At 51.0% G+C, this 27,048-nt stretch overlaps 8 protein-coding genes across 8 annotated transcripts; 7 read left to right on the plus strand and 1 right to left on the minus strand.

Annotated features, from left to right (window-relative positions):
• Positions 1–79: 79 nt before the first annotated feature.
• GT037_004360 (uncharacterized protein) lies at positions 80–646 on the plus strand (the record flags this gene model as incomplete). Its single annotated transcript, XM_038929407.1, has 1 exon — positions 80–646. One exon carries the CDS (start codon positions 80–82, stop codon positions 644–646), a length of 567 nt encoding a protein of 188 aa, XP_038787679.1.
• Positions 647–1,368: 722 nt separating this feature from the next.
• On the plus strand, positions 1,369–2,389 carry GT037_004361 (uncharacterized protein; the record flags this gene model as incomplete). Its single annotated transcript, XM_038929408.1, has 2 exons — positions 1,369–1,771; positions 1,824–2,389. The coding sequence occupies 2 exons, from the start codon at positions 1,369–1,371 to the stop codon at positions 2,387–2,389; spliced, it is 969 nt and encodes a 322-aa protein (XP_038787680.1).
• Positions 2,390–3,223: 834 nt separating this feature from the next.
• Positions 3,224–5,061, plus strand: GT037_004362 (polysaccharide lyase family 4 protein; the record flags this gene model as incomplete). Its single annotated transcript, XM_038929409.1, has 5 exons — positions 3,224–3,479; positions 3,531–3,823; positions 3,879–3,996; positions 4,062–4,097; positions 4,163–5,061. The coding sequence occupies 5 exons, from the start codon at positions 3,224–3,226 to the stop codon at positions 5,059–5,061; spliced, it is 1,602 nt and encodes a 533-aa protein (XP_038787681.1).
• Positions 5,062–8,770: 3,709 nt separating this feature from the next.
• Positions 8,771–9,315, plus strand: GT037_004363 (uncharacterized protein; the record flags this gene model as incomplete). Its single annotated transcript, XM_038929410.1, has 2 exons — positions 8,771–8,832; positions 8,886–9,315. The coding sequence occupies 2 exons, from the start codon at positions 8,771–8,773 to the stop codon at positions 9,313–9,315; spliced, it is 492 nt and encodes a 163-aa protein (XP_038787682.1).
• Positions 9,316–13,846: 4,531 nt separating this feature from the next.
• GT037_004364 (uncharacterized protein) lies at positions 13,847–16,081 on the plus strand (the record flags this gene model as incomplete). Its single annotated transcript, XM_038929411.1, has 7 exons — positions 13,847–14,137; positions 14,267–14,361; positions 14,410–14,790; positions 14,858–14,980; positions 15,187–15,323; positions 15,388–15,480; positions 15,546–16,081. 7 exons carry the CDS (start codon positions 13,847–13,849, stop codon positions 16,079–16,081), a joined length of 1,656 nt encoding a protein of 551 aa, XP_038787683.1.
• Positions 16,082–17,716: 1,635 nt separating this feature from the next.
• Positions 17,717–22,808, plus strand: GT037_004365 (uncharacterized protein; the record flags this gene model as incomplete). The annotated part of the gene is made up of 3 exons (XM_038929412.1): positions 17,717–17,748; positions 17,934–20,218; positions 21,769–22,808. The coding sequence occupies 3 exons, from the start codon at positions 17,717–17,719 to the stop codon at positions 22,806–22,808; spliced, it is 3,357 nt and encodes a 1,118-aa protein (XP_038787684.1).
• Positions 22,809–22,921: 113 nt separating this feature from the next.
• On the minus strand, positions 22,922–23,917 carry GT037_004366 (short chain dehydrogenase; the record flags this gene model as incomplete). The annotated part of the gene is made up of 2 exons (XM_038929413.1): positions 22,922–23,763; positions 23,821–23,917. 2 exons carry the CDS (start codon positions 23,915–23,917, stop codon positions 22,922–22,924), a joined length of 939 nt encoding a protein of 312 aa, XP_038787685.1.
• A 390-nt stretch (positions 23,918–24,307) lies between these two features.
• GT037_004367 (glutathione s-transferase kappa 1) lies at positions 24,308–25,219 on the plus strand (the record flags this gene model as incomplete). Its single annotated transcript, XM_038929414.1, has 4 exons — positions 24,308–24,341; positions 24,395–24,473; positions 24,583–24,623; positions 24,708–25,219. 4 exons carry the CDS (start codon positions 24,308–24,310, stop codon positions 25,217–25,219), a joined length of 666 nt encoding a protein of 221 aa, XP_038787686.1.
• Positions 25,220–27,048: the final 1,829 nt, after the last annotated feature.

The following is a 27,048-nucleotide window of genomic DNA, read 5'->3' on the forward strand; positions in this document are numbered from 1 at the left end:
TTCTCGCATTTTTATATTTCGCCGCAGTTGTCGTTACTCTCCGTTAGCTGTGCTGTTGGAGAAGAGCTCGTCGCCTGCGATGGCGCCCGACTCTCAAAACACCCACCATTTCATGAACAGCAAGGATGGGCCTACACCTACCCAACACTCCTACGATAACGAAAACAACCAAAGCTTCCACGACGGCGATTCGTACATTCAACAAAGCATCGAACAACCCAATCCGCCAATCGCTACCATCGTAAACGCTGCGACCCCGGGTCCCTATATGATATACATCGTGACCGATACTTGCTATCCGACCGCCTCCAGCTTTCAAAATAACATCGGCACCGCGCACATCACTTCGGTGCATTCCACAAAGGCAGCAGCCAATAGCCGAGCCAAGAAGATTATCTACGAGAACGATGGGGACTGCACGGTTGACCTTGATAAGATTATCGAGGAGGTGAAACAGGGATTGTACACTGGGATCGGGGTCGGTGGTAAAGTAGAATCGAACGGCTGTTGTTATGCGAGGAAGTGCGAGGTGGAAGGCAAGATTGTTGACGAAGACAGCGACAGCGAGGAGACAAGTGGGGAGAGTGGCGACAGTGATCTTGTGGATGGTATGGGAGAGCAAGACGCTGACGTGGAGATGGGTTGATGAAGCAAAGAAGACGATACACATGACAGAGAGAAGCTGTGACCGACGTAGGCAAAAGGGAGATCTGACGTTGATGCATACTACGGGCGTCATTCACAAAAGAGAACATCTGGGTGGGATTCTTCGCCAGCCGTGACAGGCATTGGAAGTATGGACATTCAGGGGACTTGTAGGATGCGGCTAGGCAACCTTACTGTAGTCGGCACTGGCAGCAATGTCCAGTGCAGGCACACGAAGGGGTTAACGGCATATCAACCATTGGACTGACACGTCCAGCTCATAGGGCTTTCTGCACGCTTGTGGTGAAACACAGCGTTTGGCACATCGCATACACAGATATAGACAACGAGCATATAATGAATTAAAGGGGATGGTGGATGGCAACATCAATGGCTGAGTGGATGAACATGCCAACGAACAATGTACGATAGTTTTCTTATGCCGCATACAGTGAGGAATCAACCTAAACTCTTCTCCAGTGTTCATGTCGGGAAGCAAAGGGTATACTTGGAGTGGGTGGATATAAGTTCGTCGATGCTGTAGTGTGGTTGTTGATTCTTGGAAACTGCTGGCCCAGGAGCGGTGCACGCGCCAGTCATTTCCCCGCCCCCGCCCACAGGCAACGCACGTCATCGGACGCGCGAAGCAGGAACAGCATCTCTATACGACTTGCACATGCCGCAACCCATGATGTCGCAAGCACTAACTGTATCTTCAACAGAATGTCCGCTGGATACTTCCCGAAACGCGAAAAGGTAGGCCTTGAAGACCTCTTCAAGGGCCTGGTTACAGCCTGCCATATCCTCCACAATGCAAAAATCCTAGACGCATATGGACACATCTCGGTACGGTCGCCGGATAACCCTGCGACCTTCTGGATGCCTTGTAACATGCCGCCAGCACTCGTCAGCTCACAAGACGATCTGGTTGAATACAACGTGGACGGTGCGGAAGCGGTCGAGAAGAATGCGAAGCCAGGCTACCTCGAGAGGCACATCCATAGTGAGATATACAAGAGATTTCCTGCCATCAACTGTGTGGTGCATAGCCATGCTGCCGACGTGCTGCCATATTGTGTAAGCGGTGTGCCACTGAAGAACACCATTCACATGGCTGGCTTCTTGGGTAAGTTTCCCGAACCACAATATCTTTTCCTGCGCTGATGTATCCGCTCTAGGTACCAACGTTCCAGTCTGGGATGCCTCGAGCCACTACCCATCAGGCTCCAAGCATGACCTCCTTGTCCGCGATAGTACACTTGGCTCCTCCCTCGCAGCTGCATTCAAACCAGCAACTTCAACTGGCTTCATATATTCAAAAGTACGCTCCGCTCTGCCGACGCAGCTCGGTGGTTCATCCGCAGAGCCCAAGATGGAGCCTGATCACGCAGTTGTTCTGCTCCAAGGCCATGGCTTTACAACCGTCGCGCACGGCATCGAGGAAGCTGTCTACCAAGCGATATACACAAGGGAGGCAGCCACAGCGCAAACGACGGCTATGACAATATTGAACGCTCACACCGGCTACGCGCTTGAAGGCAAGGTAGATGTTCAAGCTGGTGGGAAGATCAAGTCAGGACATGCCAAGGTCGAGGGCGGTAATTTGAAGTACTTGAGCGACAGCGAATGCCATGATGCCTGGGAGTCGATTTCAGGCACGCTGACGAGGCCGTGGGCGCTTTGGTGCCGAGAGGTGGAAGTCAATCCGCTGTACAGAAATGACTGCCCAGGTGGCGATGATTGAGCTACAAGGGAGTATCGCACTGTGGCTAGGTTCATCTTTAGTAACATTCGTTCTTTTAACTGTTTCTGACGTGCCTTCATATATAGTCTTATTCCCGTTTACGAAAAAAAACTAATTTCTCGCGAGTCCTCGGCTCTATTTCAAACTTTAATATCCAAAAGAGCCGTAGCACACCCACCTTGCAGACGACTTACCGCGACGCTTTTTTATCATTCCAATAACGTTCCATCTCTACATGAAACCTTTATTCGCTCCTTGCGACCGATTTTCCGGACTTTTTGGACCATGTCGGCAACGGCGTTACCCCATGCAGTCCAGCCAAGTTGTTCCATAGTGCTTGTCTCACAGGCCAAGATGTTCCGCCACTAATTGTGCATATACCCCGGACTCCGGAATCATCCACCCCTCATAGCAATCTGAGCCCCTAGGCCAACATCATCACTCCGTATTGTCGATCCGGGGAATTGAAGCGATCTCATGCCGAGGTGCATGTACCTAGCATGAATCACTACCTCTGCTTAGTATACCACCCGCCCTTCCGGTCTCATAGTGCGGTGAATTGGGGTGTCAAACGACCGCAAATGTGGCTTTTCTGGGATAAGAGGTGTGGAAGCTTTCTGGCTAGTGGAAGACTCGGAGTGGGCGTGATGAGTATTTCGGAGCATTTGCAACCGACTAGTATTGCACAATGTAGCAAGTCCTTGCTGTTGGCTCGAGAGGTGAGCATATAGGTAAGGGTATCAAACCAACATTCTTTCTACAAGTCTGTGATATTCTTTTGACTTCCACTGGCCACTCTGTTGATCAATCATTTCGAAACCTTCGTCTCTTGCCATGTTGTTCAAGAGCGCACTGTTGGCTGCGGCCACGCTCTCTCCCTCGACCTTGGCCGCTTTTGGCGCCTCGCAGAGTGGGGACAACATCGTTGTTGATACTGGCGCGACCAATCCCCTCATCTTTACCGTCAATGCAAAGAGTTGTGATATCACTTCGATCAAATATCGAGGAGAAGAGTTGCAGTCCTCAGAGAAGGGATCGCACATCTCATCTGGACTAGGCACTGCAACTGTCAAATATGAGACGATTAGCGGTCAGTTTTATATCCCTTACTTCGGGATTGGGAGCTGATAGAATGAACCAGGCCAATATGTCAAGGTTACCTGCACAACTAGTACCTTGACGCACTACCTTGTCGCGAAGTCCGGCGAAGCGACAATATACATGGCGACATATACGACTGCCGAGCCCAGCATCGGTGAATTGCGCTTCATCGCTCGTCTGAAAAGTAGCGCTCTACCACTAGAGTATCCCTTTGGCGTCGTATCAACAACTGTTGGGTCGACATCGACGGTCGAAGGGTCAGATGTGTTTGTAGTTAACGGGCAAACGCGAAGTAAATTTTACTCGAGTGAGCGCTTCATTGACGACACTACAGTAAGGGTCCCTCCAAGCCATGATCTTACTGAGTACCTTTATTGATGTGTTTTAGCACTGCGTCTATCGTGATGGTACCGACGCAGTTCACGCCTGCTTCCTTATGAACTCCTACTCTTACGAAGCCTCATCCGGTGGCCCTTTCCACCGCGACATCAACACAAACAACGGAGGTAAGAGATGTCTCTCTATATTTTGAATATGAGACATATACTGACTTTGTATACCCTCGCTTTAGGAGACTACACTTCATTGACATTCTACATGAACAGTGGTAAGGAATGACCCTGCAAGAACTGCATATGAGGCATACACTGACTTCATACGCGTACATTTCAGGCCACGTTCAGACAGAGAAGTTCCGTCAGGGTCTGCACGGGCCGTATGCCCTAGCCTTCTCTCGCTCCGGTATACCTGCAGGTGGCTCCAGTATGGACACTACATTCTTCAAGGACCTTAGTGTGACAGGCTATGTGGCTCCATCCGCCAGGGGTACAGTGACTGGAACGGCAACAGGTGTTAGCTCCAGTTTCCAACGGGTGTTGCACTGGTACAACGATGCATCCCAATATTGGGCATACGCTGATAGTAGCGGCAAATTCACATCGCCAGCAATGAGGCCTGGCACCTACACCCAGGTCCTCTACCAGGGAGAGTTCAAGGTCAAAGCCGCCAGTGTGACGGTTTCAGCCGGTAAGGCAACCACTGCGAACATTGCCGCCGATACCGAAACCAAGACTTCAGTCTGGCGCATCGGCGAATGGGATGGTCAGCCCAAAGGCTTCCGCAACGCAGACAAGCAATTGCGAATGCACCCCACAGATTCGCGCATGGCATCCTGGGGTCCATTGACGTATACAGTTGGCTCTAGCACCCTTGACAGTGTCCCCATGGCTATCGTCAAAGACAACAACCCCCTTACAATCAAGTTTTCGGGCATCTCTACCGCCGCGGCGACACTCCGTGTTGGTACCACACTCTCCTTCGCAGGTTGTCGTCCATCGGTTATAGTCAATAGCTTCAGTGCTGCCACACCTGCTGCGCCAACAAAGATCGATTCGCGTGGTTTGACTCGAGGCGCATATCGGGGGTATGGGGAGGTCTACAACTATGATATACCAGCTGGTACGTTGGTTAGCGGAAGCAACACCATCAAGATTAGCTGTACGAGCGGAAGTTCCGGTACTGGCTTTCTGGCTCCAAATGTGATTTTGGATGCGATAGAGTTGTTCAATTAGGTGTTTGAACGCTTCGGGAGAATGATATATGGCTGTGGAGTCTACAAGATATATGACGAAGGCGCTTCAACGGAGCTGAATAGCCAAATCTTTCTTCTTGTTAGTATTTACCATTTCATTCACTTTTCGTGAATAACTCTTCGCAGATTCTGCACGTTTGTCTTCCTTTCTGGTTAAATAATTCCCGCGTGGGATTGGTAGTTGACAGAGATCATTTCACAATACCGAGGATTACATAAAGTTTCAACGCGCATTTCAGTGTGCATCGGATGCATTGAGCACAACTTTTCACAGCAGCACTGACCACGATGACAATTATGTTTGCCGAACTAGGAGCCTACCGTTGCCGCGCAAAGAAGGATGATTCCACCGGCTTCGCCGACAGTCGTAAAAGCTTACAATCGTATGTCTTTTCCATGTCTATGGGCATAGCATTCATATTCGGCAATTTAGAGTCTTAATAAGGCAGGTATACATCCCACATCCTAAATTAGATGTCTGCGAGTCATTGAACAGACTGACACAGGGATCGGGGAGCGCTGAATGTCTGAGGACCCACCGTGAGGGTATTCACCGGGTGGGGACGTTGTAGGAATCGCTATATCTGCTCCCGCCTAAAGTGCGGGATCTATGAACTAGCGACGTCAGGTTCCTGCGGAAATACCATCGACTGCTTAAGATATAACACCGGTGGTCTTTTCGGATTTTGTTAACGCGAAAGCGAGGACCGGGAAGCTTGTATAAGCGGTCCAGAGTACTGCGGGTTTGCCGCGGCGTCCCAGCCCTTGCTGCATGCGTCAAGCGATCCGGTTATCGGTACGGCGTGGTCTTTTGTATGAACCTCGCGAAATGCCAAGCAAGGATAAGCCTGGTAATGGCCTGGAAATGTGATCCTTTCCAGAGTAGGAAGCTCGGGTCTGGAACCGATGTGCAATCTATTTACTTAATCATCAGCGGAGTTGACGAATAAAACTACCCTTTGACGCATGCACACGTGCAATCGAAAGATGTGCCAGAAGAGTCATGTTGTGGTCTTTAGCGAAGGGAGGCGACCAGTCTTTGTGTGGAGCTCCCGTAAATCATCGTCGATGTGATAATCTTGTCCAGAACTGGTGAGGCATGCATATGGCGCGAATCGGTAGGTCACTAGATTCAGAGAAGAAGATTCGAATGATGTCTAATGCTGTTACCGGACCGACCCTTTCCCAACTCTAATCAGCTCTTGCGGTCTAAGCATACACGTTCTCACGGTTACCAAGAGTTGTTCCCCGTGAAGCTAGCGGTCAGCAGGACTGAGTATTGTATACCGGATTCCGGTGCCATATCGGAGCCCAGTGCACTGCTGCAGACAAAGTGCTCGGGAGGCTGCATTAGCCCAATATACGTGGCAGGATTCCCAGACGGGGATGGAATCCAACTACCGAAGTCAAGCAGCCGGACACGAAGGGCTAGGATACTTGTGTTTACCCTGTTTGTTCGAGAATCATCCGACTTGTCAGCTCAGCAATGGCGCCATGTGGTCCGCTGATACTCCAGGGTTATCAGCGATACCGCCTTCTAATCAGCAATCAGAGACCCGTGCATATACAGATATACACCCGAATAGTGGAGAACGTGATCTGAAACCAATGCGCGCAAACTCGAATTCTGTGGAGGTGGCTGAGATCTATGAACAGGACGCGTCTTTCGACAATCCGACTAGCTGGATCTGCGGTCACTGACCACAAGCGCCTGAAGATCGCGGGGGCAGGTACTCGATGCTTCTGGAATGAGAGACATCGGAAGTTTAGTTGATTGATGTTAGAATACGGGGTGACGCCCCAGTGATTGATGCGTGATCCATGGATCACCGATGAAGCAGGCTTTAGTGCGCATTTATGCAGGTTTCAATACGCGCAGCATGCTCTCCAGTAATGCTAACTTTCAGTAAGTCATGCCATGTGTGCACCCTGTACCCCCGGCGGTATGACTGGGTTGTATAGCAACGATGAAAAGTATGCTGACGTCCTCCAAACAGGTACAACACTGGTCGTTAGTTATCGGATGTTCCGAAGGTTCATCGGGATGAATTCCAAGGCGAATCAGAAAGCGTACAGATCAATGGCTTGGAGTATAACATTGCTGGCTGAGCATTCTGGGCGCAATTTACGACAACAGGAACTTAGACCGTCTGCAACTAAACATGACCACAGTAGCTATGTTGGAGAAGAATCGTATGTTTCTTCCTTGTCAATGGTCAGCAAGATTGAGATTGCATCTGTGGTCCTTGTAAGCGCGATTCCTGCGAAGGTGGTTCATCGGTGATGGAGACAATCGAAACACGATTTTGAGTATATGGCAGCCGCGCGGTTCTATCGCTGAGCCATGGCAAGATTTAGCCTCAGGTATTGAGAAGCGGCGTCTATGAGGAGACAAAACAGTGTCAAGCGCAGGAAAACCATGAGAAGGATCGCCGGTTATTCGGCGTGGACAAGACGCGACGCACAGGCTCCTCCCTGCCCAGGTGCACGCGGCTTGAGGGACACCTGATCATAAATGACTCTAGGCTTCCTAAGCTAGAAACCGGCAACATGCTAGGGGGAACTGGTGTTTGTCGGGACAATTGACGTGTCCGGTTGCTTCGCTTGCAGATAGTTCACCGATGACGAGGGTGGCTCAGGAGTTGGAAGTCGTCCCCGAGGTCCGCTGCTCAAGACCCTTTGTAACTACTTTGAGACTGGCGCTATGGTCACGAACCAGACGCGCAATTTGCAAGCGTCCCGAGGCCAACGACGGTTAAAGACATCATCAGGTCACAAACCTCGATCAGTTCAAGCTCTATTAAAGGAATTGGCGAGCACCACATAGAGCGACGCAAAGGCCATGTGCAAGGAAACCACATGCGAAGAGCCTTGGCCTAGAGGCACGGCGATAACCGGATTGACATGATGGCATGCATGGCATGCGCCGCCGCTGGGATAGAAACCCGTCCCCGCGTGCTCTTTCTTGTTTCGCGGTGAGACGACCCCGAGCTGTGATCAAATGGGTCGGCAACAGTATCTGGGATCCCTGCACGCCCAGATAGGCAAAGCCACTCAACATCGACCTGTACCTTTGTCGCTAGCATTGTCGATCATATCGATGGGGGCGGTGTCATTGCACACGCCCCTGCATCCTTGGGACTTACGCAATCGCATCCATCGCAGAAGGGAAGACCATTTCTTTCAAGATTACATCTTGCGTTGCCTGTCTTCGCACTAACTATGCAATAACCTCTATTAGATAGTATCGTCCACCGTTCCCTTTTTCGAATGACTTCTTGCTTGATCTGACATGTATAGCCCAGATACGCCCCAATTCGAGGGGCTTAAGAAGGCTGCATACTCGCGTAGCTTTGATTGGATGACCACCTTGTAATCCCCACCGGCCAGACGGCCCATTAAAGTCTCCCGCCATCCGAGGGCCCTGCCGCGCTACCCACCTAACTGCATATCAGAAGTCGGGCTTGTTGGTGCCACTTGAAACGCCTTCCTGGGATTCACGCCTTTAAGGATCATACACGTATATCAGCGTTGCCAATTCTCGCTCCCCACACCCCACCGCATCTTCGTCTTTGCATACACGTAGCTTTTCACTCTCAAGCACTTACACTCAACTGGCGGAATCTCGCGGGGCATCTTCCAATCCCATATCCTCAGTTACTCTTTGACGTCTCGCATACGGCCCGATTATGTCGTTCACATTCCAGGTGCAGAAGATCAATCAATCTTTTGATCAGATTGCAGCATGGTAGTAAGCACAGCACTTCTTTCATTCCGGTCATTCGTTCATGCTTATTCCTGTAGCCATGAGTTCATGCGCAGGACAGAACTGTGCTTTCGGAAGTTGCACGAACGCGTCCTTCTACTGGAACAGAGACAAGCCGTACAGGGACCCACAGATGAGCAGGTTGAGCGCGTGCTGCGCAAGATTCTGGATGAGAGGTTTTCAGACCTGGGCTCGCATCATGTAAGGAAACTCGATGCTGTGCAGGACCCCAGTTGGTTCGTCAAAGATCCAAGAGATATCCCCTATCCCAGGTCAATCAAGATGGATGTCGCTTCACTCATCATTCCTCCGGACGCTGTTCCCTCGAAGGCATACTCAGAAACTTTCCGGATGCTAGAGAGTGGACTAAGAGGCTTTCCCGGTGACTACATGCTCGACTCGGACGACGAACAAGACTGCAAGATGAATGTCGGCACAAGGGATAGCCGTTCTTCTCGTAGTGTTTGAGCGGCGGCACATTTCGGTTTGACACATTCCATCTTATCTTCACATCACCCTAGCGAAAACGCTCGAGACCTTTATCCCACGATGCCGACCCTCATACGGCGCCATGGAAACAAGCCCGTATCGCGATTCTGCTTACCGACGATCGCTGCGCAACACCGGCGGCACCCGACGATACCACGGCCACAGTCCCGTTGCACCGTATTCCTAGCCCGCATGTATCCTATTTCCCACGGAATATCAATACTACAACAAGCAGAAAGTCACAAATCAAAGACGATGAGTGGCCAGACGCTTAGCCACGCAAAAGGATTATTTAGACTGCGCAGCAAATGCCGCGATAGCAGTCACAACAACTTCTGTTGTAATTCATTGTATTCAGACTTCAACCCACGCTCTTCATATAGCAGCAAATCTATCAAGAATACTATCCTACTAACCACTTTGAAACCACGCCATTGTCATATCTGCATCCCAAGCGTTCTCTTATGTATAGCTCTATCTCATAGGATTGGAAGCGCCCTTGCACTTTTTCCATCCCAGGTTCGTGAAACTTCCGCACTCAGCTACTACCACATCGACTCTCGGTAGCATTTAAAGTATACTCAAGCTATCCGCATCTGCACCCGACAGCTACTGGAGCAATCTCATCTTCTTACTCGGCATGGGTCGATGCGGGCAACAAGGCTGCTTCGAACAAAGACCAATTTTAGATGCGGAGATTGCGCGATCCATCCAGAACCAAGAGTAGTCCATCACCGTGTTCTCGAGTGTGACAACTTGGTCATTCAACGCAAAAACCCCGCCGTCGGAGCTCTTCGAAACGCAAAGTTTTTATGTTTAGGAGGAAGGATTTGTTGCATAATTTTAGATTACCAGTCAAGCGCGCATAACGTCACAGGCTTTGGAGGATTCATCACAACAACCCATGAATGCACAAACCGAAGCTATGCTATCCCATGTCCATCTTACTGGTACCAGCCACTCCCGCTACAGCGGGATGATCACGCCGACGGCGCAGTCAACACATGAAATTGTTACCATCTGTTGCATCCTTCGTGATGCAGTCAGGAGTCAGGTCGCACTCCAAGTGGTAGGCGCTTAGGTATAGATTAGCGTGGGGGTGTTTCCGATCTCATCCTAGATCCCACATGTCAGACTTCCCACCCTCCGCCTTACGGCTGCCCTAGATCTGCAAGCATATCCCTTGCTCTTGCAGCGACTCCAGCAACTCCAGCAACCAATCCAGGTCTCTCTGCGACCAGCTGCAAGCACTTTTGAGGCAAATGAAATCTACTATACCACGTTTATCGATATATGTTCGACAACATGGGGCTTCCTGACACCGCCACGAAGCGCACCTACGTCATGAGGCGTGAAGACACAGCACTATTGTCTACATACATCTATTCATCTCGGCAGTCCGTCCCGACCGATAATTTCTTCTGACATATTTAAGTTTTCACATTTTTTTCGTATCCATCTGTCAATGACGGCCCGATATAAACAGAGAAACATACGATGACCACGATTCAGATCTTTTGATCATTCATGTCGGTGAAGAGCTGCATGTTACAACGCTTTGCTTTTGACTCGAGTCTTAATCCAGCGACTAAGAGTGCTAGCGTTAAGACGTTGCAATGACTCTCCCTACGACACATGAGGGAACTCTAGTTCGGAATTTGGAAATCGCCAATCTTAGAATCTTCCTGGATCCTGATCACCCATAACTTCAACAAACCTTGTCCATTTTGCAGGGTGCCGTTACAATCTTGCACTGCAAGTGGTTATACGTTGCCACTAAAGGCCCTTAGAAGCCGCATCGTGCAGATCACCATCGCGCGCAAATGTTAGCAAGTTGTTAGGTTGAATCACCTCGCGACAGGCAAAGGACAAGCCTAGGAGATTTGTAATTGTTACATCTCCTCACTGGCGCCCTACAACCGTGGAGTCATTACTAATACATACCTATCTGATAGATTTCCTGGCCGTCAAACGATCAGCAAAGGCACATTTCCTCGGAATTGTTACCCAGGCGCATGACATGGCCACGTTTCGAAAAAGCACCATTATACACCGAACTAGTCCGGTCTCAATAAACGGCAGAATATGAAGCGCGTTAGTTTCGATACCCATTCCTTTACAATCGTAGCGTTAAGTGTCTTTAGCATACTGTGGGGTAGCGAGCGCCTCATTTTGCCTTCTGTGGCTGATATTGGGCACCAACAACGGTAAAAAACTAATATTACATCCCGAGTCGAAACCTCCGATGAGCGGTCTACCTTTATGCAGCGGAGGGTCTGGCTTACATAATTCCTTTTGTTTACTATCAGCAGGGCCTTACGGCATACAAGATGCACTACCAATTCTTAGCTTAAACCCTTCGACACCGACTTTTGTTCGGGCCTAGCTTCCGCATTCTACAATTCTAGTCTCATTTGACGCCACTATCCGATTGTCAGCCCATTGCAATCGTTTTGCAATTCCGGAGCCGAAAATGCGGTCTACCAGGCGATCCACACCAGACCTCTAGAGCATACCTACTATGCCTAGACTTGTCGTAGACTTTGGTTTCACGCATACGGAATCACCGCGAATGGACCTGGATCTGGATAAGCGTTCACGAACCAGAACTTCATGTGTTCGGGAACGTGCAAGTAACGCAATCGGTGCGACATCTCGGGACGACCGCCATACCAAGAGGCAACCCAACCACCGACTTGTGTTGCGTGCAGAAACAGAAGCCGACATGAGCTTTTACATCTACGCGAAAGCAACTGCCGTCTTCGGGTGAGCCATTCCACCGGTTATGTCGCTTTTGCCGTGTGCAAGGAGCATCAAAACCGGCCCGAAGTGTATCCGTACCGCGTGGGTACACCAAGACTAAGCAATCGGTTCGGGCATGACGAGTGGCTTGTCAACCCCTGAAAGCCGCCATGTTGCTGATAGATCGAGCCAAAAAGCAACTTCAAGGGTCGATCTGAACCCTGGTTTCACACTTCCGGCTGTGATAGCAAAAAGTAATATAGACCTTCAATCGAGATTTTAGATCCGGACCAACTGCCCGGCCTCATCTGGAGATCTCATTGGAGGGCAGGTTCAGGCACCATAAGACCTTGTGGATGAACTTGACTAACTGACTTTGGTATATAGCTCGTAGGCCAAGATACGAAGTGGGACTTCATGCTTAATCTCTTGGTGTGCCGAGTGATCCACACAACTGGTCATCCAGGCCCCGGGTGATTCGTGGCGCTCTACATCCATCGATGATTGTACGTGCAGAAGAATGAAGACGATACCAAAGAGCGCTGTCACAAATCAAAGTCTAATCGCAGCATTGTATGACTAGGCAGAAACACGGAACCTCTACTGAGCAAACGCCGCGTCTTTCATCAAAAAGAAACTCCGTCCGGTATGGCGAACATTGATATGAACTCCTGGTTGCTGATTTCGTACAGCCATGGTAGTAGCGAACAACGTGCCGTCGTTTCATTTCCTCTTTATGAAAGTCTTTGGTCGTATGCTTCCACCTATGGTGTTTGACTTATAAAGAAGACGAGAACAACACAGAGCAATGTCGTGGCTTTGAAAACGTCAGGAACGGAATCACTTCTTATCAGATAACCTTTCAGTCGTCGAGCATGTCACTTGGGAGTCACTGATGCAACTATCTGCCATGACAACCACAGCAGCAATGCCTACGCTGGAATTCGTCCGCCATTGAAGAGCTTGAGGACAGCAGTGCGTTGGTCATTTGATCTGCGAGAAGAGTGAGAATATAAATTTACAAGTCAAAGACCAAGAGAATATGCACACACGGTTCTTGGAAGTTCATCACTCGCGGGTAGAGTATAAGAGTTACCAACTAGAACACAGTGTATTCTGAGAGGAAATCTCGCTTTCGGCCCTGAGCTGCTAATATTGGCGCATCAATAGTATCTTTGTTAATGCTGTACAGCAATGTGGGATCTTAGCTACTCATAACCTGAGGTAACTGGACATTAAGTCTCATGCGATATTCTGGTATGCCATTCTCGATCTGCTTTGTCCCAGAAGGTGCTCATGTCATGTCTTCATCCACTTGCGCATGCAGATAGTCGCTCCTAACCGTCTGCTTCACTCCATTCAGAAAGTGTAATTCATCATCCCCCGTAGTTTCCGACTTTCCTTGAGTGCACTCTCCCGTGATTACGCATTTCCGCTGTATAGCCAATCGAGCGACTGGCGTTTGTAATCTCACCAAAGATTAGTCAAATGATGCGACCGTGCGGTGAATACTCAGCGCGTTCCGCAAATGGGCCAACATGAGTCCACGTCATTGTTTAGGGTCGCAATTTCACCATGAGCGCCTTCCTATAGCAAATGATCTTATCACTCCCCTCACTGCTGCAATCCCGCGCCACTTACAATCTGGACTGCAACAATCTCGAGACCGCTTACATCAAAACTTCGACTCACCTATTCTCGAATCACTGACAACGCCAACCACAACCAACCGACCAACCACTCATTCAGACAACTGCGCGTCGCGATTATGGCGGAACTTAAGGATAACCTAGGTCCCTATATCCTCGAGAAGGCGCTTACTGCTGACCGCACTAAGAAAAACTGCTTCGTACTCGACGTCAGTCGAGACAAAAATGGCAATGTAGTCTCTTCGCTGGAACACGTTGTCGAGCAGGTCGATGATTACCTCATCAATGCCTACGACCGTTCTGCTCCAGTGACCAAGCTCTACGTCGTCGGCGAGTGGATGCCAACCCCACCGAAGAAAGATGACGAAAAAAACACCATACTTGAAGAGCAGAAGCGATATGCTAACGAGGTAAGAGTCACCGGTGTTGGACATGAAAAGTGTACTCTGAAGATATTCGATATAATTGTTGTTATGATACTTGCAGAACTTTAGGTCATTTCCAGTTCGAGCAAGAACACGAAGCTGATGCTATACTAGCCGCACCCTCACACCAAGCCTGAACAAGAATGGCACGATGCGGGCGAGCAAATCGCGAAGCTCGTCCAACAGATGCCTGCGCTCAAAGAATTGACGTATGTGTATATTCTTGCTGCGCTTGCTTGTTCGCTAATGAGTCCTAGTTGGATCTCCGGCTTGCCGTTCATGGCTGTCATCTGGGAGAAGCTGTCCACGTCGCTTACGAAGCTTATCCTAGACCTTGGTCAGCCTGTTCGCCTCCAGCAAGATGGCACGAACGAGTATAAGTCATATATCACTCCAGCAGAGATGAGACCCCTCGTTGAGCAGACAGAGCTTGAGGAGCTTCGACTGTTCGGTATGCACGACTCTCTCCAGTCAGTCTACTGGGAAACTGTCTTCCGCAACACGTCCACGACTGGTATGCGTGTCCTAGATCTTAACATGGCAGCACCTCCAATCGTGCGTCAAGACCACTGGCGCAAAGCTGACGACGTCCGTGGATTGACTGTTCCAAAGGCAGATTCCAAGGAAAAGGAGTACAAGTGAGTCACTGCGCGCAGGAATTCGACCAGTGTTCAGTACAGGAATATTGCCGCTAACACTTTCCAGGGGCGTTGACGGAAAGGGAGTCTTGCACTATGCCTTCGGCACCGGTGAGTATCTCGACGACTTCAGCATGCGCAAAGGACGTATCGCCGCAGGCCTGGAGGAGGCCAGACCGCTATCACTATGGTACGTGCAACAATCCCGTAGAGCTGAGAAGACAGAGCCGTACGGAAAGGCGCAGTACTCATGAGCTGTACCCCACCAAGGACTCCAGTGGTGATCGCTGGGTATTTTGGCCGTGAGGAGCCAAACCTGGAGACAAAATATCCTTTTGCTCAGCCCCTAAAACAGAACTCTTCTCCTGCATCACAAAGACTGACTCGTTCAATAAGGTGCCTCAAGCTTGACGGCTTCGTTGTTGATTACCTGCCCTTCGAGCAAGAGCTGTCCCGTATCGCACTGTTGACTTGCGGCAAGGACTGCATCGATAGCGGCCTGCGCGCTCCGAAGACTCCTCGTACTCCACACAGTAAGTAATGTCCTTATACAATCTACATATGAGACAGGAACTAACTTCACCCACTGAAATGTAGATAGGTGGGCCAAGATGGTCAATAACGCGACATCCCATTGCTTGATCCGGTGGCCAAATTGGACGGGAGTTTTCGACGACCGCGGTGACCAGCGTTAGTGATACCACTGGTCGATTCGCATCTGAAACAAATACTAACCTTCGTACACCAACTTATAGGCAGCAACCAAGGCGATGTCGTCTCTCAGGAGGCAGGTCTCTCAACTCCGGCTGAAGAATATTCCTCAGTATTCTCACAAATGCCGCTGACCAAAGAGTCCCTCCACATGAAGGATCTTGGCGAGGCCTTGGATGGCGCCAATAAAGATGATGGCTATTTCTCAGCTCGTCCGCTGTCCGTTCCTGAAACGGGTGGAAGACTCTCACTGAGTGTGTGGTCAAATGCATCGACCTGCGGTTCCAATACCACAGCGCCTGTAGTGCCCTCGACCGCCCGAAGCTCACCTAAGATGCCTGTGGTACCTGCTGCGGTTGGAAGTTCCCCGATTGGCGAGAGCCTGATACCTGTCGATAGTGCGACCACTGCCGACTCGGTAGTCTCCAATGATGGCAGTTACGACCAGGTCGTACCCTTGGACAACGATGAAGCCTCCAACAACTCTATGTCAGCCGCGAAAAACAGCTTCAAGCATAAGATCAGGCGATCCTGGGATTGGCTGTCTGGTTCTGGTTCTCATTCCGGCGCTGCTTCCTAAAATTCGTCCGGTTTTCTCAGCATTTTGCTTGCTTTTGACATTGTTCTTATTAGAAGGCTGACAAAGGAGAGTGAGGAGACATGGAGAGGACTGCTAGCAGGACCAATTGAGTCTCGGCCAAACATCCTCACTTCGAATTCGTAGGAACGCGTGGACGACGCATGGCGGATGACCGAGAGACGAGAAACTACGATATCACGACATGGGAGCTTTTGGCACTTGGAGGCTTTGGAAAAGAACATTCAGGAACATCCTTGTAGCTAGGTCTCACTCCCGAGTCTGGCCCTTTCCTGGGATCGACACGAATAAACACATTCTACATCCATGTTATATCGGTGCTACTTGTTCGTTGCTGACATCTCGGCGCCATTGCAGTAGATCTCGCGCTGCCGCCTCGGTCCGACGTGCTTGCGATTCGTGTTGTGAGGCGGTGTGCGCGATGTGTTTGTCTCCAGGAGATCACGAACGGAGGGACGTCTGGCGATGACAAGTCGTCAGCGGGTCTAGCAGACGTTACGTCTGCAGCATGTTTCCTTGTTGGTCCGTTGCTGCAGGATCGTGGGGCTTGCGCATAGGCGAGGCTGGGAGTTGCATGCTATGTATGCAGGATGCAGGGGTCGACGTCAAACGTCTTCTATGTTGGCTGTGCACGACGATGAGCGACTTTTCGTGATGAGAGTTGTTGCGACACAGGTCTTGAGATGAAACTAATACAGCAAGTCGTCGTTGGGTTGAAGGGGCACAAGACTCGTGGGCAGATGCCGTGACGTGTTGACCCGCTGGAGGCGGGCCGCTCCTTCTTCACAAAGTTGCATCATGGCCCACTGATTGGCAGGCGCATCTCGGTGGGCAGGTGCGATGAGGTAACCGCGATGAGGAGCAGTGAGTGAGGCCGTATGCCAAATGAATCTCCAACTACATGTCTTCCTGAGAATCAATCCTGAACTGCTGGCTTCTGCTGCCTTGCTTCGTTCGGCCGGTCATGACGGCGACGGGCTTTCCGCTTTCCGGTTCGCGCTGTACCTTGGCCCCCATGCCAGGTTAGCAGAACAAGCACGATGAGCTGGCACGCTGGCAATCGATCGTAGCCGTCACCAACTCTACGTCTGCTATCCCGGCCTCATAGCAGTCGCTTGCATGCATCTCGCTGCACGTCGGTCAGTGCGACTCCACATGAGCAAATATCAGCATTTGTCGCATTTGCTTCCCGGGTGAACCTCCGCTCGCGCCCCAAGAGCGCTACGACAGGTCCGCGATTGCCAGGCCGTGCGACTTCAATGCATATTCATACGATACCCTCTGTCTCTCCAGTCACTCTTTACTTCCCGCCCGCGCGTTGCAGCAGGCGCCGCGCTTCCGAGCGCTGGGGCTGAGGGACAGCTTTCCGTCCAGTGACGTCTGCTTCGGCGTTGACAGCAGAACTCGAGGCATTGGACAGCGACTAGCACCACGACAACAGGACAGCGCATACGTCTTCGCCCATCGCGCATACAGACACGCACATTGGCTGTTCTATGCGAGTGTCGGTGAGAGGTGTAAGTCGATTTCACGAAGCCTCCCAGCCACCTTCCCAGCCCTTCACCTCTTCCCAACCACCCTACCTCACGCGTGGATCTGCTGGGGCGCACCGCAGCAATGGCTCCTCTGCTAGCCCTTCCGCAGTCTCTGTATCTAACATTATACTCACCAGCCAGCTTTCGTGTATTCCAACATAAGCACGCCGTCGCGCGCTGCTTAGCTTATCCCCAGAGACCCAGCCGCTGGGTATCTCCTCCAACCCAGTCGGGTGCCCTCGACGGCGCAAGGGCAATTGAGCCTGAGTAACACTCCCTGGACTCACAGTGACGTCCAGCGATCCACCAGAGCTCGCAAACATATTACCCTTCCAGCACACATCTTCACGAGACCACGACCGCGACGGCCCAGCGCCACTGTTCGAATACCGAACCTCCCTCCAGCTACGCCAGGAGCAAGCCGACGCCTTCTACCGCACGCAGCACAATCACTCGAGAGCATCAAGTTCGACTGGCAGCGTCGCGAACAGCCTTCGCCGTACGCCCAACTTCGAGCGCGCCAGATCAGTCGATCCGAGCCAACAACAGCGCGTTCGCTTCGAGACACCTCGCCCTCACTCAACCCCCTACGCTGAGCCTCATCCCGCTCTTCGCATCAGTCGACGTACTGCCTCGGCAATACGCTTCGTGCTCGAAGAGGGACTCCGACTTCCGCATCCTTTCACACCGGATCTGGTCGAAGAGAACGCCCTCATGTCCGATCTGTCAAGTGGTCGCGCTGCCAACGGCGGGGCCCGTACAACTGGCGGCCCCGTGCCTGTCGATCGGTCCAACATACGTACGCCAACGCAGATCATGAATGCTAGACGACAACGGGCTGAAGTGGAGGAACAAAGGAAGGCCGCCGAAGAGGAGCGCAGGCGAGCCAGCGCAGAAAGAAGAGCTCAAGCTGTTTCTGGTGTAGCTGGAGCACCAACAATTGAGCCTGGGACCCAGAGGCAGCCCCAATCAGCTCCTCTAAGATCTGGCGACCAATACGTACAATACCCGACCTCCTCGGGCGGAGTGCCGCGTCAACCAGAGAGGCCAATCCCATCACAAAACACCATGAACGAAGCACAAGAGACCACAACAGGCGCATCGCAATCAAGACCTCGAGCGGCCTCACAAACACCCTCTCGACCCACTCAGGCAAATCTAGGTCTGCCAACGACAACAGAACAAAGCAGAAGACCAGCTGGCTCAGGCCACGCCAGGCGACCCTCCGGTGCCACAGCTTCATCACAAGCAGGCCCTTCAACTGCTGCAGCACGACCACCGCCTCCGCCGGGTTCGTCCACTGGCCAAGCTCGGGAGTCAACAACATCCAACTTTCCACATGCGTTCGAGCGCTGGGAAACCCTATCTTCACATTGGGAGGGCCTCACCTCTTACTGGATACGGCGACTTGAGCAAAACACCGATGAAGTCCGCAGAGAGCCACTGGCACAGCAAATGTCACGGCAAATCACTGATCTTTCGGCAGCTGGTGCTAACCTCTTCCATGCTGTCGTCGAACTTCAACGCTTGCGCGCATCTTCCGAACGAAAATTTCAGAGATGGTTCTACGAACATCGCCAGGACCAGGAGAGGGCCCAGGAGCGCGAAGCGCAATTGACCGAACAAATGAACTCGGAGCGCGAGCTTCGCCTTGAGGCTGAAACGAACATGGAGCGCATGGCCACTGAGAAGAAGAATGCCGAACGAGCTGTGTCCGAGATGAAGCGTGAGCTACAAATCTCGAAGGAAGAAGCACGCCGAGCATGGGAAGAGCTTGGGAGGCGAGAACAGGAAGAGCGCGATCGCACATTCTCGTTGAGGGAAGGCCAGCCTACATTGGTTGGCGGAGTGCAGGTGGTGCCGATGGCGCAGAACATGGGACGTCAAGGCAGGGGACATGGAGATGATACTTATGCTGGTGCACAGAGCAGTGGCGAGGGTATCGAACAACACTACTCGTACGAAGAAGGTCAATCACCAACCGATACCGATCCCTTCACTGAGAGCGCCCGCCATGGGCGCCGAGAGCCTGAGCAGCCTGCACACGTAGCTCAAGGAACTTATATTCCTTCGGGTGCAGCATCGACCGCATCATCTCGGCCTGGTGGCTCTTCGGTTGCGGACGAATCGCTAGCTCCTGCCCCTCTACAATACCCATACTATACATCTCAAGCACAGCAGGGATCTACACAGCCGGCCATGTCCCAGCCAGAGGCCTTTTACCAACAACCTGCCTCCTATCTACACCAGGAGTCCGAATCTGGTCTTCCAGATGACGAGCAGTCGTACGTCACTTCTCAGGCAGAGTCAGAAGCCGACATAGAGTACGCCTTGGACGAGAGAGGGAACTTTATACGCGATGATTCAGGCCGCCGTATCCCGTTCCGATCTCTTCAGTCACCAGTATCAGACGAGTACGATGTAGAAGACGCACGCCGGCGTGAGCTCGAGCATCTCCAGCACTATGGTACAACTGCCACTTCTCAGGGCGGATATGCAATCAGTTCGGACGTGGGGTCTTCTCAACAACCCGCTGGTGGACGACCTGACTATAGTGGCGATGGCTACGGCGACGAGTGGGTAGGTATGAGACATCACCATCCTACTAGACTGAGCGACGTGCCCGAGGAAGATGAGAGGAGCCGGACATCGCCAAGCAGAGCAAGCCAGGCCAGCCGAGGACGCCTGTATTAGATGAAGATTGCAAGCTCCATCTGCATCGTCACAACAAGATCTCCACAAGCCGCACTTACCGTCGATTTCCTGTCTCGCAGATTGTAATCATATCGTTTTGAGTTTCGCATATGCATATATCGTTCTGGCATACATGTTACTGCGGCTATACCCTTCTACAAGATCTCTCTAATCGAGCGTCTCTGGCCCTCTATGGCTGATACTTGCATCTACAAGCGCTCCCATGTACTAGTAGAACCGTCCCTTTTTTGCTATCTGGTTTTTCTCTTAACGCAAGCATGGTGTTTATTGGGCATTGGCATATCGATGGTTTGATGGACGGAGTGCTCGGTAGTAGGGTATGAAGTCTCCGCAAATCATGAAGGAGTAATTTTCGGGGATGGGGGTCTAATGGATTGAATGAAAAGGAGAGATGGGTGAGCCTAATGCATGACTATTCAGTTCATTGTTCCGATGCTTTCGTCTCGTACCTTCTACCATGTCTGTTGTTGTGCTGTATTTCCTACTCCTCTGGTCAATCTTCTCTCTTCCTTTCAGATTCCTTCAACATGTTCCCTGGTATGTATGTTGGATTCACATGTCCCAAATGACCCATGAACTTTTGTCAACTTACCAGATCTACCACGTGCACACCAGAAAACACGGAAACCTGGGAAGCGGTGGCTTACCACAATCTCACCATCAGCTGCTTATGGCTGAAGACATTGCAGTCTCACGAATGTTTCTCGATCAATATTAGCTTGCATGGCCTTGTTGTTTAACATGTTGGCGTGTCCACTGCGCGCGCGTTTTTACGCCAAGCATCGCTCCCTCCTCTTCTGCCGCGTCGCTGGGTCTCACCTTCTCGCACTCAGGGTTTTGCTTCACCTTCCTCGCACCCAATCCAAGGATTGGCGTTGGCTCAGGAGTGCTACAGCGCGTTACTCAACCCAAGATTGAGCGACGTCTGCCCTCTCTCTTTCTCTCATTGGAAACTGGTTGCGTTAACGCGACTGAGGCACGATGCCTGGACTCAACACGCTCGCCAGTACAGGCGAAATCGGCGCTCAAGCTCATCTTACCTCTGCCACTACCACTTCTACCAATGAAAACGACAGTGGTAGCTGATGGGTCACTATCAAGCAAGGTGAGACGACATCCACCTGCTTTCGTGTAATACCCGTGATCTGACCCAGTCGAGACGGCAAGGTTCTGTTTACGAAGACCTATTTCCCCCGATATGTTCCGGCCGATCAACCATCTCGACCTGTTCGACCGACATTCAGGAAAGTGCAAGCAAATCTCCACCGAGAGAATGAGCGGTGCCACGAATATATGGAATATCTCGAGAAGCACCTGGAGGATCAGGAGAGAAGACTAATAAACACGGAGATGGCGCGAGTGGAAGATCGTAACAAAGCCGCTCATCAATTGAACGCTGCACGAAGAGAATTCGAAGAGAATTCGAAGAGAAAGTGAATGCTATGGTCGATGAGAAGGTCGCGTATATCAAACGGGTCATTGGCATAAGGATGAGGGAATTTGAAGTGAGGAGCGCTACTCTGAAGAAGCAAGAAGAGGATCTCAAAGCGTCTACAGCCAGACTAGCACGCATAGAGGAAAAGTCAAAGACATACAAAGACATTTGCAATGCAGTCGCGGGAGTCGCGGACAAAATCAACAAAGCCGAACGCGGTCGGCAGAACTTGACAGCCCGCAAGAATACGACACAGTCAGCGTTCGAAAGATGGGAGCAGCAGTATTGCCAGCCTATTAAAAAGCTCGCAGATCTCATCTGGGAGGTGGATAACAAGAAACAAGAGAACGATCGCGAGTTCGCTGAGCAGAGCGCGGTGGTGCGAGGACAAGAAGCACAAACTGCTGCTCTCCTTCTCCAAAGACAGCAAGAGGAAGTAATGCTGAACGAAGAGAAAGAACAATTTCTCGTCGAGAAACAAGAGTGGCAACTTAAGCAAGGCAAACAATTGAGTGCAACAGAGGTGAGAGCTGCCATGGAAGTGTTCCTTCAGAAAAAGATCGAACAGATCAAGCCCGACGTACTAGCAGAAGCGAAGCACAGCGTCTGGATGCTACTGAAGCAAGACTTCGAAACTCGTGAGGTTGAAAATCTTGCGCGTACAAAGGCTGAAGGCAAGGTCGAAGGCTATCGGCGCGGTTACGAAGATGGCTATGCTCAGGCAAAATTGGAAGAAAACGGACAAGCCTATAGCATGGGAATGATCGATGCCCGACAGGAATATCAGCTCAGAATTATTGAAGCAAAGCGTGAGTCACGCGATGAGGGTTATGACTTGGGCTATGAGGCGGGTTATGAAGTCGGTGCAAACAGGAATTGCGATGAAATCCACACCATAGGTTATGAAAAAGGTCGCAACGCTGGGCATTCGCAAGGTCACCAGAAAGGCTACGCTAAAGGCTTCTCTCAAGGTCTTGAGGCGGTTCGACGGGAAGCAGACGGTACCGCCTGGTCTTCTTGGTAAGGCATAGCTAAGTCTGGATCATAATCCAATCGGAAAGTAAAATGTCACGTTCCGCTGAAGGACCCAGGACCTCATGCATTCATGTATCAAATCAGAGACCGAAGTTCTCATAATTATAACTTTGAGGCCCTAAGCTTCGTACTATCAACTCTTCTGCCTTCGTCATCGTGCTCCTTGACCCGCAAGTTCGGAAACTCTGCCGGCATGATTCTCCTTGGTTTACTCCCCTCCACCAGATTGTACTTGTCAAAATCGCTAATACCCTTCGTCCTTAGAAAGTCTTCATCAAGCAGCAACTTGCCATTAACCTCTTCTACAGGCGCCTTGATCATCTGCAACACTGCGTCCGAGAAGATATGCGCTGTCCTGAGATCTTTAGCATCTTCACCTCCAAGATTCTGCGTTGCAGCACTCTGGACAGCCGTTGCAGGCCAGATGCTAGTAACTGCCATGTCATCTTTACCTTCCCTCTGAAAATCCATTGCTAGTCCCTTGGTAAGAACGGACATGCCTACTTTTCCCATTGCATACGCCGTCTTGCCGCGGAAGAAACGCGAGTATATCGGTGGACTGACGATGATAATACGACCCTTCCAGTTTCGACCACTCTGTTCAAAGTGCGGAAGACAGGCTTGTATGACGCCATATAAGCCCTCTACATTCACGCGTTGCATGAGCTGGAAGCGCTTCATAGGCGTTTTGGCCACGCTTGCCCACCATATTGCGCCGCTGTTGTATACCAATACATCAAGACGGCAATATTTCTCTATTGTTTCGGCCACCATACGTTGAATGCTTGTAAAGTCTCGTGTGTCAACAGTGATGGCTGTGGCTTCGCCGCCTGACTCATGGATCTCGCGACAAACGGTAGAGATGGTGGACGCCGAGGAGTTTGGGTCGGGTGGAAAGGGAGAGCACTTGGAAGCATCGGATGTGGATTTCGCTGCTACGACGACTAGCTCGTTGTTAGTATTTGTGCTCTATGGAGGTTGAGGGCTGTTGTGATGCGTACCTGCGTAGCCATCTTTTGCGAGGTCGATAGCAATTTGCCGGCCGATACCCCGAGACGCGCCAACGACGAGCGCGACTTGTTTATTGGACTTGGACATGGTGGAGACAAGGATACAGTCAATCGCAAAGGTGTCGTCGCGTAGATAGAGTCGCAGCTTGCGGCTGACAGTATAGGCAACTGTAAAGCCTAAGTAGACATGACATTGTAATCAATTCTCGCCATCGGCGCCTCGGTAGGTGCACATCATGCTGCATTTACGTCCGTAGGAGTTGCGCGGCGAGGATCCGGGGTATCTGCATCATTCGCGACTCAACAGGTGGAGGCGTCGTGCTGATTAGTGATAGAGCTCTCGTAGCTACGCTAACAGACCTCGGCAACCAAGACCTTGTGCGGTCCCAACGACGACGCGCATAATAAGACGCGACCGACGTCTTCGAATGCCAGGTTCAACGTGATTTCTCATCCTGTGGCTAGAAGCATTGCGAATATGTCAAGCAAAATTACGTGCTATCTGGATTGCGGTATGCTCCTATCATTCCCCTGATCTAAGTATCACATGCTAATTACGGACTAGTGTCGCCATACTCATACTACGCTCTACTGCATATTGAGAGAAACAGACAGGTCCTCGAAGCGCACCATGTAGAGATTGAGTGCGCACCCATTGCCATGCCGGCTCTCAAAGCCAATACCATGAATTGAAACCCTACCAACCACTGCACGCTCTCATCAAAAGCAAGTATGCTCACTGACTTGATGTAGTATAGTACCCGTCTTCCTAGGCGGCATCAACGTCGGCAGTGGTACATGTTCCCGTCCCCTTCTATGCACTCCACATGGAAATTTGGTACTAGCTATACCGAATGTGTCCTGACGCTGCAGTGCAGGAAACAAGCCACCCTGGACCCTCGACGCCAAAGCAAAGTATGGCGCGTACGACAGCGCGCGAGCGAAGAAACACTTCGGCCTTCCGAATCTACAGTCGCCGGATTTCTTCCCTATCCTCTCACTGCTACCACAGCGGGCATTATGTGCTGTGAAGGAAGCGCATCGAGAGAAATTCATCGACATCTTTTTTGACATCTTCCACGCCATGTGGGAGAACGGCAGGGATGTCAGTAAGCCGGAGATCCTTTTAGAAGTACTTCAGCTGCGTCTCAAAGCAGACGAAGCCAAGGAGATCATGGCCAAAGCAAATAGCCCACCGTACAAGCAGAGGCTGAACGACAATACCAAGGAAGCGCTCGACCATGGCGCTTTTGGTTGCCCATGGTTCTTCGTACGCAATTCCAAGGGGGAAGAAGAGCCGTTCTTTGGTAGTGATAGGTATGTGTCTTCTTCACTAAAACTCACTTGTCCGTATCTTGACTGGCATCCTCGTATGTCCGGCTATGCATAGAGCGGGCTGGACCTCTATGCACATCGTCACGTCAGTCAAGGAGCTGACCACGTGAAGTGGGGGTACCGCTGTATATCCAGGATGGGATGCGAACTATTGAAACGCGACCAACCGATGGTCAAGGGCTGTGGGGCGTGCTGACAGATCTACCATACAGATTTCACTATATGTGGGAATACTTGGGGCTGCCATGGAAGGACGTCGAGCTGTTGCCACCGGGTAAGGCGAAGGCGAAGATCTGATAGACAGGCATTATCGAGTTGGCTTGCAGGCATGTCGGTATGTACGGATCGTGGAGATGGGGCGCTAAGCCGCGTGGTGGACAGCTATGAACATGCATCAGACAGGTCTGCGACTCTAAAGAATATGTCTTTCCGTTCTCAAGTCTTCTTACCTGTTTCTCGTTTTCTCATCGAGGTCTCTCCCTGCTCGAATAGCTCACTCGCCTTGCACGAGCCTGAGGGATCGTCTTTCTGACCACATTGTCATCACACACGCTATGCATGCTGCACGGTTGCCGGTTTGTACCACTCACGACGAAGCATGGTGGTGTAGCCACCGGAGACGGGTACACGCTTCCCCAGACTTATGCAAGAGTATGCAAGATAAAGTCTACGCGACCTGTCAGGACGATACCATGCGCCATCCGAGAGGATTCGCGGGGGCAAAGCTGCGCATGTCTCACCCGTTCCACGGTTTTGCGGTCGCCTGGACTGACGGTCGCTGGACTGCGGCCTCCCGATGGCATCAAGTAAATTGGGGAGGTCAGGAGTATATCGGTCCAGGTGTCGTTTATCGCTCTCCGCTAACGTACGTTGAAGTGCGCAAAGCATCTAGCCGATGTTGGGACTATGTTGATGGATTCACTTACAAGCTTTCACGCATTCACCAGTGACGATGAGCCGAGACGAAAGCTTTGTCGGGGTGAGATTCTCTGGAACCATGAAGATTCTGGTGACTACATTTATTGATTGGGGAGCTTCTTGTGTAACGTCAGCGTCATCGTCGACAACACCTGTAGTACTTCAGAGGCTCCTGTTAGTCTAGCGAACAACATAGCATCAGATTACATACGTATCTGCATTCCTGCACACCATGACATCTTAGCTGGTCGTATGCCTGTGATTTAGACACGATGGCTTGTTGCCAAGCTATGTCATGCAGATAACCGTTCGCTTCCGTGGGCACGTCAGCCAAACAAGACGACGTAGGGCATTTCTCGCCAGCTCAGCTAGCACCGAACAAGCAATCCTGCTCGGCTCGATGGTTGAAGAGTCGCCGTCATAGGCCTAATCAACCGCGATTTGAGTGGGGTGTAGACCTATACAGCCGTGCCGCATGTGCTATTTGCCTTCTTTGAGCTAGCCACGTTGATCATTTCACAGTATCGGAATGGCAGTGCTGTTGCTTGATAGGAAATATGCTTGCTATCAGTAATTCCTTCGTATGCCCGACATATTTGCACAGCTGACGAGCGATCTAGCCCATACGGAAAGCCAGTCATTTTCCCGTGTGGTTTCCAGGCTGAAAAAGACTGTGGGTCTATCCGAAAGCTCAGGCCTTTCCCTCCCGTGTACCATTGTATAGCAAGACATGGGTGCTACGATATTCCAAACGCAAGTCTCATCCCTCAGTCAAGGGAGCTGGGGCTGTCTTAGTTTATAAACATACAGGAACGTCCCTCACCTCTCTACATCAGAACAGATGTGATTGGAGCTGTTCCGTCAACTGGCTTCGGCTTCACCCTTGCTCTTTGTCTTGTTAGTGCACGATTCAAGTCGACAGTTCATCTTGTGCGTTTTCTTTGCCTGCTACCCAAGATACTCGTT

Source organism: Alternaria burnsii (genome assembly GCF_013036055.1).
Source record: "Alternaria burnsii strain CBS107.38 chromosome Unknown 698, whole genome shotgun sequence".
NCBI classification, from domain to species: domain Eukaryota; kingdom Fungi; phylum Ascomycota; class Dothideomycetes; order Pleosporales; family Pleosporaceae; genus Alternaria; species Alternaria burnsii.